Source organism: Acomys minous (assembly GCF_964271855.1).
Source record: "Acomys minous genome assembly, chromosome: 9".
Lineage (NCBI taxonomy): Eukaryota > Metazoa > Chordata > Mammalia > Rodentia > Muridae > Acomys > Acomys minous.
The window spans coordinates 21208782-21225144 of record NC_140490.1 but is presented as its reverse complement, the minus strand read 5'-3'; the positions used below and the strand labels follow the sequence as shown (position 1 = coordinate 21225144).

Below are 16363 nucleotides of genomic sequence, written 5' to 3'. Positions count from 1 at the left end.
TCATTAAATGGATTTTACTGAGAATTTCATAATTGTATAATATAAGCATACATAATATAAGCATATTGATCAGTCAAAATAAAACATGTGAAGAACCACATAGATTATTTTTATGAATACTAATGTTGGTGAGGGACCTTGAAAGTAATTTTACAAAAAATGTTTTATGAGCTATATTTGGTGATAACATCTAAAAAGAATTAGAAACGAATTTGTATTTTTCTTTAACACTAGAGAATTAAAAATTAATTTGAGACTAGGTGTGTAAATCTGTTGCATAGTTTTTTTTATCATGCATACATAACTCACTGGTTCTATTCCTGCCAATAATAATGATGATGACATTATTCATGTTGTTATGATTAATTATTATTATTTTAATCATATTATAAAAGGAAAGAACCCTGATTTATAGACTCATGGGGAAAGGGAAGTTTTGAATGACCAGTCTTTGGTCGTGGTAACATTTAGGGGTTGCTATTAAAGTTGAGAAACATCAAACTCTGGAAGAGGAAAATAGGCAAAGGGGCAAAAGCAGGCATAGAAAGCCCTGTTGGGAGATTCTTGACGTTTTTCTAGTGAGAGTGAAGCTAGATTGTCCCAGACTTGCACATGTGAAAACTCTGTGCCCCTATCTAAACATCAGGGCTGAGAAGGACACACAGGACGTAAATAGCTTTGCTGCAGACATTTACACCTCCAAAGCTTCGGAGGCTTGTACCTGCTGTTTCTTGCTGACTTCGAGGATTTGCTTACAGTTCAGAACCTTCAGTCTGATGGCACTTTGCAGGAGGGAGGAATGACGTGGGAAGGGCTAAGCAGAAAACTGGTAAAGGTCAGTCCACATCTCGCACCATCACCATGCAGGATCCTGTTTTTTATTCACTCCTATCTCAAGAACTAGGGAGAGTTTAAGACCGCCTATGGTGGCATGCAGCAGGCTGCCCCACCTCCCGAGATGAGAAGAGATAAAGGATTTTATTGCTGGTAACCCAGAGATCAGTATTAGCGTGTTTGCATCTACTCCCACAGAGACCAGATGAGCAGTTGTTTGTATTGCAAGATAGCAACCCCCCCATCTTAGGGAGCTTGAGCGCTATACAATAGGCAACAGCATGCCTGCCCATTGTGCACCACAATAATATGGCATAGTAAGCATATCTCCCCTCCGACCCAGAGAGAGGCCACCTGTGTCCTCCAAGGCTTATTGCTATACAAATATCCTGGGAAGATTTATCAGAAAAAAAATATAATGTCTTTGCTTCTAAAATGTATGGAAATGCAAGACTCCTGACAAACGGTTTCTCGGCAAGCTTACATGTTTTCACATGCCACTAAGACTTTTATCACCGCTAAGACTTAAATGGCAACATATAAAGGAAATATCCATAGGGACAGGGCACAGTTTACCGCAAGCTTCCTAACACTCACAGGGGAAAATGATTGTTGATGTCAGCTTAGGGGTAGGAGTGAAATGTTGCAGTGCCCTGCGTGTTGTATCTCAGCCTGTTAGAGAAAAGTGAGTAACATTGGAATAGATCGCAAGGTTTAGATAAAGTATTTCTGCTTTTCCCACCTTTTGGAGGAATTTGGCTCAGCCATTCGAAAACGTCAAATAAAAATATTTGCAGTTCTCAATCACCATTTTTTAAAATGTATTTGTGAGAAGTCCGTGAGGGCTAAGCCTTGGCTATAACCCTGATCATTGTGGGCTCTCCTTGTTTTGGACAGCCGCGCAGCCTCGTCAGCGCAGCAGTGATGGGCAGGTCGGCCATCTCAAGGTGTTGCCTAGTGAAGCTGGTAGTCTGAGCTATAACAGTTTTCACTTGAAAGGTGGAGCTTCTGGCAGAGTACTACCTGGCACTAGAAGAGGCCAGAAGGACCAATGCATGAGATAAATAATTATTTCCTTGTCCAAACACCTAGAAGAAGGCAATTCTGATAATAGGGATGAGAAAATACAGCCCAAACACATGACCAGGTTTTAGTGTTGGAACTTATATGCATGCAAAATTCCCATGATCAAGCCTCCCCTAGAGCTATGAGGTCTTCTGAAGCATCTAGAATGTTTCATAAGGGACCCAGGTGGTGGGGACAGAGAAGAGCATCCATGAAACACACCCAAGAAAGTCATTTGCTTGTCAAAAAATGCCCCATACCATCCCAGGGTGCAGTTTGTAACAAGTATATTTCTAAAAAGCGACTCTTAAAAAAAATGGGAGGAAACCACTTGAAACTTCCAAATAGCCAGCGGTCATAAATAAATTGAGGCAAATATTTAATATTTATTTATTAGTAGTGTTTCTGTTTGTATGTGCATGTGCACATGCATGTACATGCGCATCCTTGGATGCATGATGGGTGAGGGTAGCATGCGTGTCATAGTGTTCACGTGGAAATGAGAAGACAACTTTGTGGACTTGGGTCCCAGGAAACTGAACACAGGTTGTCAGGCTCATGGCTCAAGTACCTTTACCTGCTGAGCCATCTTTCATTCAGTCTCTGGATTTCTTATTTTGAAGAGGAAGAATGATTATGTTTTTGAAGTTTATAAAACGTAAAAACTGAGCACATCTATTAGTAGAACCAATGATTCTGATCACCCACAGCTCTTTCTAGAAGCTGGAACTACTAAGGATAAATGAGGTCTTAAGTTGATAGGGCATCACGAGTAATAAATGCACGCTCTCCTGTCAAGTCAAGTGACGAAGGGAACCATGGGAAAATTAAATGGTATGATGTGGCAAGTTCTAAACTGGGGTACAGGGTGGCAGGTGGGGCATCACTGTGAGAGATGGTAACTGGAGACACGTTGGGCCTAAAATCTGGAGGCTGAGGAGCTGTGTGGCACAGGCAGTGCCTATGAAATGAAAAAAAAAGGGTCACATTAACTGAATAAATTGAAAATGGAAATGAGACCCTTGTAAAGCTCCCTAGCTGACATGGGATGAAAACATGCCATGTGGTAATGAAGTTGCTGCCTGGTTTTGTTGCCTTGGAGACATGGAGCCTTATTGGCAGATGATGGACGGCTTGATGGGTGGCTTGGTAGAGCTGTGTTAGGAATACACATTCATCCTGATCCCTTCCCATTTCTAATTTACAGCTGTATCTCTGAAGCCTTTGAAAGAACTCTCTCCATGATACAATGAGCCAGGCTTAGTGATTCTGACCCAGCTACCTTGACCACCTGAAAGCAAAATGTGCTTCACCTTAAGTACTGTGGATATTTCTTTTCCCACACAGAAAATAGTTCGCGGCTCAACTGAATTTACAAATCCCAATTATTTGAGGAATTTTTTTTTTGTTTGTGTTTCTCATTTTGAAAAAAAAAAAAAAAGGATCACAATCATCTCTATCTCACCAGACAGGAAGCACTACTTGCGGCCATCAGCGAAAAAGATGCAAACATTGCCTTGCTGGAATTGTCTGCCTCCAAAAAGAAAAAGACCCAAGATGAAGTCATGGCGCTGAAGCGAGAGAAAGACCGACTGGTGCATCAGCTAAAGCAGCAGGTGGGGCGTCCTGCACGCAAGGTGTGTCTTGCTGGGTCTGGGGCCTCCTCGGTGCTTTCCCTGGGTTTTGCTCAAGCAGCTGCAACCAGGTAGGAGCGAAACAGCCTGCACTGTCGCTAGAACACCATGTTCCTGCTGCTCTGTGTTGATGTGCATGCGGCGGCCCGGCTTGTGTGGTTTGCAGCTGGCACTGCTTTTCTTTCTTTTATATTAGCATCATCTTTGCAGGCATAGCTCTCTCAGCTCTCTTCCTTTCAGTAAACTTCCGTTTTCTAATTAAATCCTAGGAGTGCCTCGTTAAACTCTGGGACTCTTTCCCTTGGATCTTGCTCACTTTCTGGGCTCTAGGAAGAACTCCCCTCATCTAGTTCCAAAACTTACTTCCTTTCTCTCTCCTCTTCCAGCTTTTGCTCTTCAGCTGTTTCCCTCAGTATCTTTCAGTGACGGAGCATCTCCCGGCTCTGGTCCCACTAGACTAGGCTTAGAGACCTGTCTCCCATTATTTAGTCTAATTTATAGTCACCCCTTCAGCCCCGTTATCCTTTATTCCTTCTCTCTAGGCCATTGTGCTTGCCTTACAGAAATGGAAAGAGAGACAAGTCCTAACTTTTACAGAAAGCTCTTTGCTTTGTGGAGGGGTTTCTGGAAGCAGCTTAAGTAGAAATTAATTGTATCTGAAGTATACCGGAAAACCATCACTGAAATCTACAGATGTTGTTTCTTCTCCATACATACCTTGGGAAAGGACCAAGGTGTCGCTCAGTGGTAGAGAGAACTTACCTATGCCTGTGTTCTCTCCCCAACATGTGTGGAGGGTGGGCAAGTCACTTCTGTGTATGCTGAGAACTTTGGTAAAGCAGTGGTTAAAAATACTCCTTCAGATTTTTACTCTAATAAAAACAACTCAGCTCAGTGGTATGGGGCCTCATAAGGTGACTGCCACACCTCACCCAGAACCTGTGGCCTTGAAACTCTCCAAATGGCACATGGTTACCATGTAGAGTGTCTACATGGATTTGGGGTCCTGGGACTGACACTTTGGCTGCTTAGATGAACTGTCCTGGACACAGTACCTTGGATTAAAGCCTCCTCAGCCTGCAAAATGCCAACTCTTCCCCTCCTCGGGAAGGAAAAGGCATTCTTTGGCAATGAGCTTGAGTCCATTTCCTATAGGGACTGCCTTGCTGAAAGACAGAGAGAGAACACTGCCACGCCTGGGCACCTTCTCCTTGCCAGAGGGAGGGTCTCAGTTGCTGCCAGCCATCGCGGTCATTCCACGGGGTGGCGTGCCTCACTAGCATTGGCCCCCAGGCTCAGGGACTGCTTTTATCTGACCTCTTTGTTTGGAGCTGTGCATCTTCTACACTGAGTTTTCCAATCACTTGGCCTCAGAAAGTCAAGATGAGCATCCTTTGCTTTCTCCCTGATTCCTTCCCTGAGCACCTAGCATCCTCCCCTCCTGCACCTAACCATTGTAGCTTTCTCCCACAGGTTTATAGGCCTAGGAAACAGCCCCCGTGCTCAAATATACCGTGCACTTGCGATGCTGGCTACAGCCCAGATTTTACGGCCAAGTACCACGGGTCCAGCTACGATGCATACATGAGCCAAAGGTCTCAGGTCAGTCAGCTGCTAAGGAAACACACCCCCACTGAGGCGGGTGGGAGTGCAGAGCTACCTCCTATCTTGATTGTCACCTCTTGTGCAGATTTCTAGGACTTGGTGGCCATGAAGTCTGTGACCACAGAAGACAGCATCATTTTGTGATTTGCAGTATCATTTTCTTGTGTTTTATACTTCCCCAATGGTTCCAAACTCGGTGGCCACTATTCAGGGTCAAATAGATTGGTCAGTCTGCCAAGCCACGGAGGGGCTAGACATGTTACTGGACCTTGTTTTTTCTTTCTATCTCTTAGGTACATTTATTTTTCTTCATATCACCCTCTACTTTGACAACTAAGACATTTTTTAAGATGCTTTTCTTTCTCCCTCAGCATCATAAAAAATGCATTCTGGGATGCAGTAAGAACTGAGGGAAACCGTGCAGAGCCCTCATTCTTGAGACAGGTTCAGCTTGGAGGTATAGGACACTCAGACATCCTAGTGTGTGTGTTAGGCTCCACCTTGATTGAGGCAAAGTTAGAAGGATTTTTTTATGGAAAAAGAAAGCAAAAGAGGAGGGTGGATTTCTAGCCATATGTGTAGCTTTGAAATCTTTCCTCCTGCCCCACCTACCAGACAGTGATAAAAAGCCCACATTTGGTATCTCCATTGCAAGTGATTATGACTCTAAGAATAATTGGTCATTTACTTGTAAAGTTAGTTCTCGCTCCCATTTTTTTTGAGTGCTTGCTGTGGTACAGGATTTGTGTTCAGGGTCTCTCGGAGATTTTTTTTCCCCTGTAATCATCATAGCAGCTCTGCACATAGGGGTCAGAATTTTCTCTTTTTAAGGGAATAAATATAACTCAGTTTCAAGGGTGTGGAATTATGTAGCCCAAAGACCCACAGCCGGTAGGATGCCTTGGGCTTTGGGACTCACTTGCCCCCACATATACCCTGCCACATGCAGAATGACAAGTAAAAAGGTATTTCCAGAAGTTGTGAAGTTCTTGAACTTTATAAGCCTGAAGTAGTTGCTTTAATACATAGATATCAAAACAATGTCATCCTGGAGTTCTTAGGCTTAGTTAGTTTGATTATGTCATAAGTAATGTCTAATAGTTGTCAACTTGTGCCATGGGCTAAGAATGAATCTGAGGTCTTTGCATGCATTCATTCATCAAATCCCAGGTAACTGGTGGGGGGGGTATGCCCTTAGAGAGAGAAAGGCATTGTCTAGAGAGGCTAGGCATGTTGTATAGGCCACACAGTCTTAAGTGAATTTTACCAAGATCTCCCGGCTTGAACTGCTTCCTTTGAATCTGTTTTCTAGACTAGGTATCTGGAGGATTGTAGATTTCTCCCTGATGTTCATTTTCTTCCTTACTGATGTTTAGTAAACTGGTTCAGACTGGACTTGGAAGGTACGCAAAGTGCTTTGCATGTGCCTGGCACATAACAAGGGCTGTAGTATATATGTGGTCTAGTCCTTCTGCTATTGCTACTGCTACTACAAATACTAATTCTCAGCACCTGGTCCTCAGTGGCAGTTTAATGTTTGGTTTTTGTTGTTGTTGTTGTTGTTGTTGCCATTGCCACGTACACAGATGGGACTAACAGCCCACTGAGCCCATACTGTTGAAGCGTGGTGGAGAGAGCAGAGGGAAACTGGCCCCTAGCCTCCCCATTCCCCTTCTCCTAGCTCTCAAGCATTTGGAGAACACCAAGCAGACATGGAAAGAGCCCTAGAGCCCTAGAGCCCTGTCACAGCCATAATGCTCATTAAATTGGCTTGGTTTGTGGATGCAGCCTGTGGAGATTGATGCTAGCCAGGGAAGATGAGCCGAGATCTCTTGTTTTCACTTCTTGGCTGGCTGAAAGGAAGGTCATGGGGCCAGCTGCCTCTGTGTCTGAACAGGTAGTGAGGCTTTCTGGTTCACGAGATATACCATGTTATACGAACCGCCATTTTAGTCAGACAGCCTCTCTACTGTCCAGTCCTGGGTGACCGAACAGGAGTTCATTCATGAATCACCAGTCACTGAGCCTCACTCAGCAGAAAGTAGGCACTCAAAGAACATTGGCCGTGGGAATGCATGATTACTAGATGCCAAGCACCATGCCAAGTGCACACCACGCGCACACACACACACACACACACACACACACACACACATGCATACACACATACTCATGCACAGACTTTCACACATGTTCACACACTCACATATACATACATGCATGCATGCATGCACACGCACTCTCACATACGCACACAAAGCATTGTGTCCTTTTTCCTCACCAGCGGCTATCTTATCTCTTTTACTAATTAATTTATCGTTTATTCACTTTACAGCCTGATCGTGTTATGTCAAGCTCTCTACTAGGTCTGGGGACTCATTTGTTTTTCTACCATGATGAGAAATGCAGCAACATCTTTTTGAAATTGACAAGCCAGCATTCCAAGAGGCCAAAGGGCTTAACTGCCACCATAGCACCCATCCCGCAATGCAGAGCTGGGGTCCACAGCTACTGAATACTGTAGTAGCCTTAGCCTTCTTTAGCCCTCCTAGGGATCAGGAGAAAGATAACCCAAGCCAGTGTACTCCTCACCTTGCACAGGCTTGGCCTTCTTTATCTTTACCTTTTTTACACATTTATTTATCTTATGCCATATAAATACAATAAACTACATACAGCAAGAAGAACCACAAAACAATCAGGAATTCTAACTATGTTACATTCATAATGTTTTGTCTATTTGAGTTCGGCAACCTTGAAGAAAACATCTTTCCTATCTTAGTGAGTCTAAAATTTTGAATGTGAATCAATATCTATCATATCTCATCTCTATCAATTTAAAACATCTATCTAAACCTAAAAACATCTTAACCCCTAAACAACTAAGCTTAATTGTAAAACTAAACTAACTGGCCATCAACCCCATCAGAGACTTGAGAAGGAATAAAAATTAATTACCTGAGTAAACAGGAAGTTCAGGTTAGCAGCTTCCAAAATAAGAAAATGACAGAGACAGTTTCCTGCCTTAACAGTCACCCAAGACTTTCTATGATGTTGGAGCATCATCTTCAGCCTTCTGACCCAATATATCTGACAGACAAATTTGTGAGGCAGGAACTATTGAGGACTTGCTTACCCTATCTTAGCAGAGTTTGGCTGTCGACTCTGCCTGCATCTAGGTTTGCCCATTTTTAGGTAGAATTCCCCAGTGGCTGGTTTGCCACATTTGAAGCCATTTCCATAAGGAGGTTCTTTGATGCTCAACATCTTCTTTGAGCTAGGCTGGGTGTTGCCAGCAGTTAACCTGTCTTGTCAAAGAATCATAAAAACATCTTTAAATGTCATATTCTGTATATCTCTGAGGTTTTTGAAGACTTTATCTAACTATTTTACCTTTTGTATCTATAGAATCATATCTATCTGTAAAACCTAAGATATGAATTCTTGTGATAAAAATAGACTAGTAATTGACATGACCATGATTTGGTCAACTGACAATTAACTTGTATTACTTAATTATCCTAAAAAGCCTGCAATAGAACTTTCAAAGTATTGGAAGTAAACCTTATATTCTAATTGAGTTGTATGTATGGATACAATACCACATACTAGAAAAGATCATCCTGAGTGAGGTAACCTAGACCCAGACACACATGGTATATACTCAGTCATAAGCAGATATTAGCCACATAATGCAGGATAACCACACTACAATACAGAGACTGATGCACCAACCAAGGACCATGTATGATGTGGACCTAGACCTCCTGCTCAGATGTAGTAGATAGGCAGCACAGTCCCCTTGTGGGTCCCACACTATAGGGAGTAGAGACTACTGCTGACATGGACTCTGGTCCCCCAGTGTTGATCACTTCCCGTTGGCAGGGCTGCCTTGCCAGGCCACAGAGGAAGAGGATACAGGTAGTACAGGTGAAATTTGATAGGCTGAGGTCAGGTGTTAGGGGAGGAGGGCTCCCCTTTTTGAGGACTAGGAGAGGGAGGGAGAGAGTATAAGGGAGGAGAGAGAGATAGGGAGGCAATGAGGGAGGGGGCTACAATCAGGATGTAAAGAAGTCAAACTGCTGAGCAAGCAGGCTTGGTCTTCTTTAGCTCTCCTAGGGATCAGGAGAAAGACAACCCAAGCCAGTACATGTACTCCTCACCTTGCACAGGCTGTTGGTCTCACATTTCACAGATGCCGTCCAAGGAAGCCAATCCCAGTACCTCAGGGCTCCGATGAGAGTCTCTGGTGAGGCTGAGTGCCCTGTAGGTATTTGATGTGGCAAGTGTTTACTGAGTAGCTACTGTGTCTTAGAGTAACAGACAATTTTGAAATATATATTAGGAACTATAATTAGTGAAGACACCTTCCTTACAGAACTTAATTTTAATCGTGGGATAAAGGCAGTAAACAACAAAATTAGTAACTGCAGGGTAAAAAACAAAATAAAATATAAACCAGTGTAAAGAAGAACAGGAGGGAGGGCAGCAGATGGGGGCAGATTGGAGGCAGAGAATTAAAATTAGGACAAATGGAAAGAGCTTCCTCAGGAAGGAGAGCTTTGAGCCAAAGTAGAGCAAGAAGAGAAGGAGCTTGACAGGATTATCATGTGGAAGGGACTGCCTGTGTAAAACTATTACAGTAGGTTTGACTCAGGAAGCAGTAGGCAAGCCAATAGGCTTCTGGGAATGGACAAGAGGTGAGCTGGCCGAGTAGCAGTGTGGCAGATGCAAGTGGGGCAGGATGGGCTGCAGTGGGATGGAGCAAGCTGCATGGGGTGAGGTGAGGTGAGCTGTGCAGGACTCTCGAGACTGGCCTAGCTCTGGGCTAGACATTCTCCATAATCACAAAGCACAACATACTAACACAGCCCTAGGTCCCTCCACACATGCATATCGGCATCCAGTGTTGTAGCCTCCAAGGATTCCCAGCGGTTGGCTTGTGACTCTAGAAGCGTTGCCGCTTTCATTAAGGCTACAGCCAAGACTCATAGCAGGCTGTCTCTTCTCCTGAGATGTTCAGCTGATGCTAGCTAGAGCAAGGCCCTTTGGCAGAAGGCTTCGCTCACTTTCTCAGCCTCGGCACTCTGCCTGCAGTCTGGCTGCAGTCCCCCTCCCTCTATGGTGGTGGTGTCTAGGCCGAGGAGTATAGCAGGTAGCTGGGCCGTTCTTTACATCACTGATCAGAACCGAATTTCTCTAAAGATGTCTCATTTGGTTCTCACTACCTGGCAGCCTTCACTGCTGAAACCTTCACCTGCCTCTCCTTGACATCAGGATGAAGACAAACTGAGACCAGTGTTCTCTCTGCCTTGCACATGCCCTTCCATTTACCTGCAACATGTTTTTTTTTCTTTTTTTCTTCTTCTTTTTTTTTTTCCCCTGGCTCTTTCATTCAACGTCAGTGCCATGTCACTTCTTCAAGTAAGCCTTCTGGAACCCTCTTAGCTGGATCACCCTGTGCAGTCTATCCTTTTGTACTGTTTGTGTATCTAGCTCTTAGCCCCTGTCACAGATGAATGTTTGCCCTGCTAGTTTGTGGTCTCCAAAAGAGAAGATGCCCATGTGACCTCGTGGCGCTCACTGTTTATCTCCAGAGCTAGCACGAGTGTAGGCTTCCAGTAGGCTTTTATCAGACACTTGTTGGGGGTGTGAATGAATGAGAAAACCAGCACGGCAGCTTATAAAGAAATGGGCCATCGGTGGTACCACATCCCCTTCGGACAGTATTCCACCACTAAAGTCTTACTCTAGTAGCCTAAGCTCTGCAAGGGCTTGTTAGAAAGCTCACAGTGGTACTCCCCCCTTCCTGCCACGTCATAAGGCCCTTGGTGGGGCCTCATCTCAGGCCCTAAACATTTGAAAGGTTGGCTAATTCAAGCCCTTTTCCTGACTCTCTGCTTCCTATTCTCTTTTTTAATTCCTTCCGGTGTCTTGGAGCCTTCTGGAGTAAAATGTCACTCAGATCCCAGAGGTAGCAGAGAATTCTCATTAGTCAGGGACCCCTCCATCCCATCCCTGGCAACTTCTGAGTGTCTCATAAATCAATTTGCTGAGAAATACCTTAACTCCTCTTCAACAGCTGTCAGGAAATCCAGAGGTGACATGAAATGAGTTCAGAAATTCCAGCTATGCCTGAAAATGAAAGAATCTTTATGATGCTCCCCTGAGTGTTGACACTGGGCTGTTTCTAGAAGTAAGAGAGCTGTGCAGATTAACCTTCTCCTTGTGATGTGTTGTTGTTGATGTTTTAAGATAAAAGATTAAACATAGTGTGATAGAGGAGACATTGAGTTAATCTAACTTTTGATTTCCTCCCATTTCTCCTCCTTCTCAAGCATATACCTCTAATGATATGCCCTACCTTTAAAAAAAAAAAAAAGAAACCTGACTTCCAGATTTCTGTAGTTTGGGGGGTGGCTCTCAATTGAGAATGAGTTAAGTTTTGTTTCTTTCTTTCTTTTTTCTTTCCTTCCTCTAGGGAGTTCTAAAAATTATCAAAAATTACTATCTTTTTGTCTTTGGTTGAATTCAGTCCCAACCCCCAACTCCTTTCCTTTGCCCTTGAAAACAGGACTGACTTCAAAATAATTAATTCTGAAACCATTGGATTTGTCTGCTGCTAAAGGGTTTTTGAAGAAAGCTTAAATCTAAATCTTACCCCCTAAGCCTTATTCCCAAATGCTTCCCTGTTGCCGAAGCACCGATAGGCACATCCTTGATGAAAATGCCTTTTTTAAATGAGGGCCAGACACCATTGTTTAGTGAAAATTAGAACCAGCTTATTTCTCAGAACCAGTTAGAATACTTCTGAGATCAGAGATAGATTGTGCTTTGGTTTTATTTTCCTTTCCTCCCAGATCTGGGCATCACTCTGAGCCATCAGGAAATGCACAGGTCAGTTGGGAGCAGCAAGGCACTGGAGGAGAAGACAAGTTCACTTACTCACTGTGTTTCCCCAAGAGTTGGCAGAGAGAGCCTGTGTCTTGGTTACATTTGGGTGGCCATGCCCAACCAGCACAAAGGACTCAGTCCCTGACTCGCCCTAGGTTGAAAATCAGGACTTTCATTGCCGTGAAACCCTCAACCCCTAGGTTGAAAGTCATTGCCTTCAATGATTGGCTAAACAGATATGGCCATGAATGGCAAAAGACAGAGACCACCCTGCAGTGTTCCCAGGAGAGAGCCCCATGAATCTGGGATGCTAGTCACAACCAGATATGATCATAAGTGGATGCATTGAGGGGAAAGCCAGAGTGGATTCACTGATCAGCCAGGTCTGTCTCCTCCCACTGAGACCAAGGAATGCTATTGCCCACTTCTGCTTCTCTTGCATTGTATGTAAATGACTATTATGGTTCATGAGACAAGCACGATTAAACAGCAGTGGAGGAGCTCCATGCAGTAGGGTTCCCATAGCCTCTTGTTGTGCTTGGAAGAGCTCCAGAAAAGCTTGATTTGATCCCGGCATTGTAATGTATCACAGGCCTGTTCCAGATCGAATTGCCCCAATGCAAATGCATTGGATGTTTCAGCCAACTCTCCTTGGGTTAAGTTATTCCTGGTCCCCCTGGTAGAATGAAGCCACATCTCTGTCTTTGACTTCAATATCTCATGTGTGTCTGAAGTTTATGCCAGCGAACCCCTTTAAAACATACTCTGATCCCTTCTCCACAGGTCAAAGGTGGACTGTTCCCAAGGAGGCAAAACCTGGTGTTAGTTTAAAAAATGTTAATATCCTATACTTGGATACTTCCCTTCCCTGAGGCTGATGCCTCAACCCTGATACTCAAGGAAGCCATTTGGCCCAGTAGTGTGACCCTAAGTATGTCCAAAACTGTAGGGGCCAAGTATTTTCTCTAACTTCATCTGTTTTTCTAGTCTTTAGAAGGATATCTTCCTAAATCATGAAAAGGACTTTAGTGAGCAGAAAGATAACATTGCAAACATGTTATCTCCTGTTTCTAAGCATGGGTGGCACACCTCTGATATATGTCAGCACCCTAGATATGAAGATAGTGACTTTGTCCTTAAACATGGATTGTGCGTGTATGGCTTCTACTACCAGTAAAAGTTAGAGACAGGAGGACACAAGGTCAAAGAATACTTTGCAGAAGCAGAAATTTCAGAGTTGTCTGATGGGAAGTGTATGGCCTGTCTTTTTGTGACAAATGTCTATCTAACTTGGATGCTCTCTATTATGTTCAGAGTTTCCTAGAATAAATATTTCTAGTTGTTAGTGTTTGGTTATGAGGTGTACCCCACTTTTAAACACTTTTCATGTGTTGAAAATCTGGTCTTAAGCTGCCCACATTGGTGAGAGGAGTCTGCAACACAAGGGTTCTGCCTTTGTGTAATACAATGGCCTTATGAGGAGGCATTGGGGAAAGTATGGTCTATACCCTATTTGAAGAAAGTAGGTCACTTGGGGATTGCCCTTAAAAGACAAACCTTTTCTTGGATGTCTTATTTGTATCCTGGCCCCCATGAGGGGAGCAGCTCTGCTCCATTTGCCTCTTTGCAGAAACAGTACAGCCAGCATATACACATTGAAACAGTGAGCCAAGTAAGTCTTTCCTCCTTTAAAACCATTTCTCTCTGGAATTTGCCACAACAACAAAGGATTTAACATGCTAGTTATGGAATGAAATAGCATATATGCTTTTAGCTTTTACTCTTGTTTTCCTTCAGTAGAATAACTTGAAGAAAGCAACTTTACCATCACGCTTTCCGGCATTTTGGAAAGGCAGGGAGCTGGGTGTGGTGGCGTACTTCTGTAATCTGGGTACTTGTGGGAAGCCGGACTGGAGGATCATGAGTTCCAGGACAGCCTGAGCCATCTGTTTCAAAAACAAACTAAAAATGAAATATTAATGAGGAGACTAGGAGAAAAAGAAGAGAATATGTATGTGGGGGCTGGGTCTGAGCAGTTTGCCAACTTTGCTTCTGGGATCTGAAGCCCCCAAATAGTACCTACATATTGGCAGCATGCACTAAAAGAGTAGGCTTAGAGGGCCAAGCAGAGAACCTCCTGCAGATGCCAAGGTCTCTCACATGCTATCTCTTCTTCCCTCCCTTCCTCCCTTTCCCCTACCCTTTCTCTTCCTCTCTCTCCTTCTCTCTTCTCTCCTCTCCCCTCCCTCCCTCCCTCCCTCCCTCTCTCTCTCTCTCTCTCTCTCTCTCTCTCTCTCTCTCTCTCTCTCAAATGGCACATCTGTGCTCTATTTTTAAACATTTATTCTTTAAGTGATAACGCATGTTTTACCAAGCCTCTTATTGGATTAGACATGTTTGAAATCCCCTCAACTTTAACCTCTTCATTACTGCTTCCAACAAAATTCACCTCAGCCTCCAGGACAGAGTGCAGATCAGAGACCTTTCCCTAGATGCTCCCAAATTACCAGACCACTTCACAAGGGATTCCACCAGGAGTGCGTGCTGGTTTTCCTGAGATGCTGGTACCTGCCTGACCATGGCCCTCAGGGTTTTGACCTCAAGGTAACAGCTTAGAAGGTTTTTTTTTTTTCCTTCATTAGTTTTTCTGTCTTCTAGTTCATCATTTGACATATTTAAAAAACAGGTTTCTCTTGATCCTGATATCACTCTCCCTGTCCCTGTCCCTCTCCCCTGCCCCCTCCCTCCTTCCGTCCCCCTCCCTTCCTGCACCCCTTCCTGCCACTTATAATTAAAAGTCCTCTCAGGCTGTCTTCACCTTATCATTTCAAATGAATGAAGGAAGAAAAAAAAAAACCACCCTCCTGCCCTTGTGTCGCCCTGATGCTGAAGTTCAAAACGGATGAAAGCCTCGCAGTGGCTTTGTGCTTCGTCCCTTGGTAGCTGTGTCTTCACACTTCTGCTGCTGCTGTGGACCTGCATTGCTCTGCAAGCCAGTTTGTGCTTTCCTGGGCTTCAGACGCGGGATTACAGACAGACACCAGGCACAGGACTGCACATGGAGCTGCAGTTGAATTCTGTCCCTGTTCACTCGATTCCATATTGCAAACACACAGGTTGTATTGCTTCGTTTTGTGTTGTTGTTATTTTGTTTTTCTACAATAAGCTGAAAAGCAAATGTAAAAGTCTCAGACTCTCTCATATTTGACGACTTTTACCAATCAGAAACTATGTTAAAATTTAGTTATGGTTTAATTATGTAGCCATTCCTATGTGAAGTTTTCTATGGTAAAAAGCATATACATAAATATTTTGATATGGAAAAAAGATATACTCATTAGAAAAACTTCAAAAACTATAAAGAAAAAAATTCCAAATTACTCATAACTCCCACCACTGAAAAGTAACTGGCATTAAGATTTATAGTTTCCTACATTCCATTGTCTGTACACATTTGAATGAATTCGTGGCACACTGAAGAATGCAGATTTCTCTTATCTCTTTTAACATTTATATTGTATGTGTTTCCTGAGTCCCTGAAAGCCATCAAAAGCATGTTAATTGTTATCATTCTCCTACCATGGGATTTCACTTTGTTCCTACTTTGTACTTTTGTAATCATGCCATAATGAACATTTGATTATATAGCCTTTTAAAATTATTTTCCTTAACACTACTGCCCCAAACTTGAATTACTGAAGTTAAAGTTGTTTGTTGAAGACTTTAAAGAACTGAGAAATAACTCTTTCCTACAAATACACCTGTCATTTGCTTTTATTTTATTTTATTTTTTGACAGGGTCGGTTTTTTTTTTCTTTTAATACTATGTATTTGGTGCTCTATCTCCATGTACACCTGCATGCCAGAAGAGGGCACCAGATCACCTTATAGATGGTTGTGAGCCACCAAGTGGTTGCTGGGAATTGAACTCAAGACCTCTGGAAGAGCAGACAGTGCACTTAGCCACTGCACCATCTCTCCAGCCCTACCTGTCATTTGCTAATACTTAGGCAGCAGGCAACTGCTTACTTTAATGCTGTCAGGCTCTATTCTAAATGCATGCTGGTAACCACTGTGGGTTGGATACTACCATGAGTTCCTCCAGTTGTCAGAGAGTTGAAAGAATTAATAGCAAGGGGAGGTAGTTTTGTTTTGTTTTGTTTTGTTTTGTTTTGTTTTGCGGACGTGGAGGAGCAGGTGTGGGAAAGCAAGTATTAATTGAGCATGAGCTATCTTCCTGGGACTACTTGGACTCTGGGGATGCTACAATGAGCAAAACTCGTGACCTGAGGAAGTTTGTCTTCTAGTAGTGAGAGACAAAATATAAATAT

At 43.4% G+C, this 16363-nt stretch overlaps 1 protein-coding gene across 20 annotated transcripts in view; it reads left to right on the top strand.

The window, feature by feature from the left end:
• ERC2 (ELKS/RAB6-interacting/CAST family member 2) overlaps positions 1-16363 on the top strand; it is an 869527-nt gene that overhangs the window by 658211 nt on the left and 194953 nt on the right. For 16 of the 20 annotated variants that reach the window (XR_014781666.1, XR_014781667.1, XR_014781668.1 and 13 more), the window contains 2 exons: positions 3368-3515; positions 5007-5135. Coding sequence is in view for 14 of the 20 variants with exons in the window: in XM_084794830.1 (XP_084650956.1) it covers positions 3368-3515; positions 5007-5135 (277 nt within the window). In the remaining 6 variants the exon portion in view is untranslated. The remainder of the gene's footprint in view (positions 1-3367; positions 3516-5006; positions 5136-16363) is intronic. The other 4 variants (XM_084794831.1, XM_084794832.1, XM_084794834.1 and 1 more) reach the window with 1 other exon arrangement.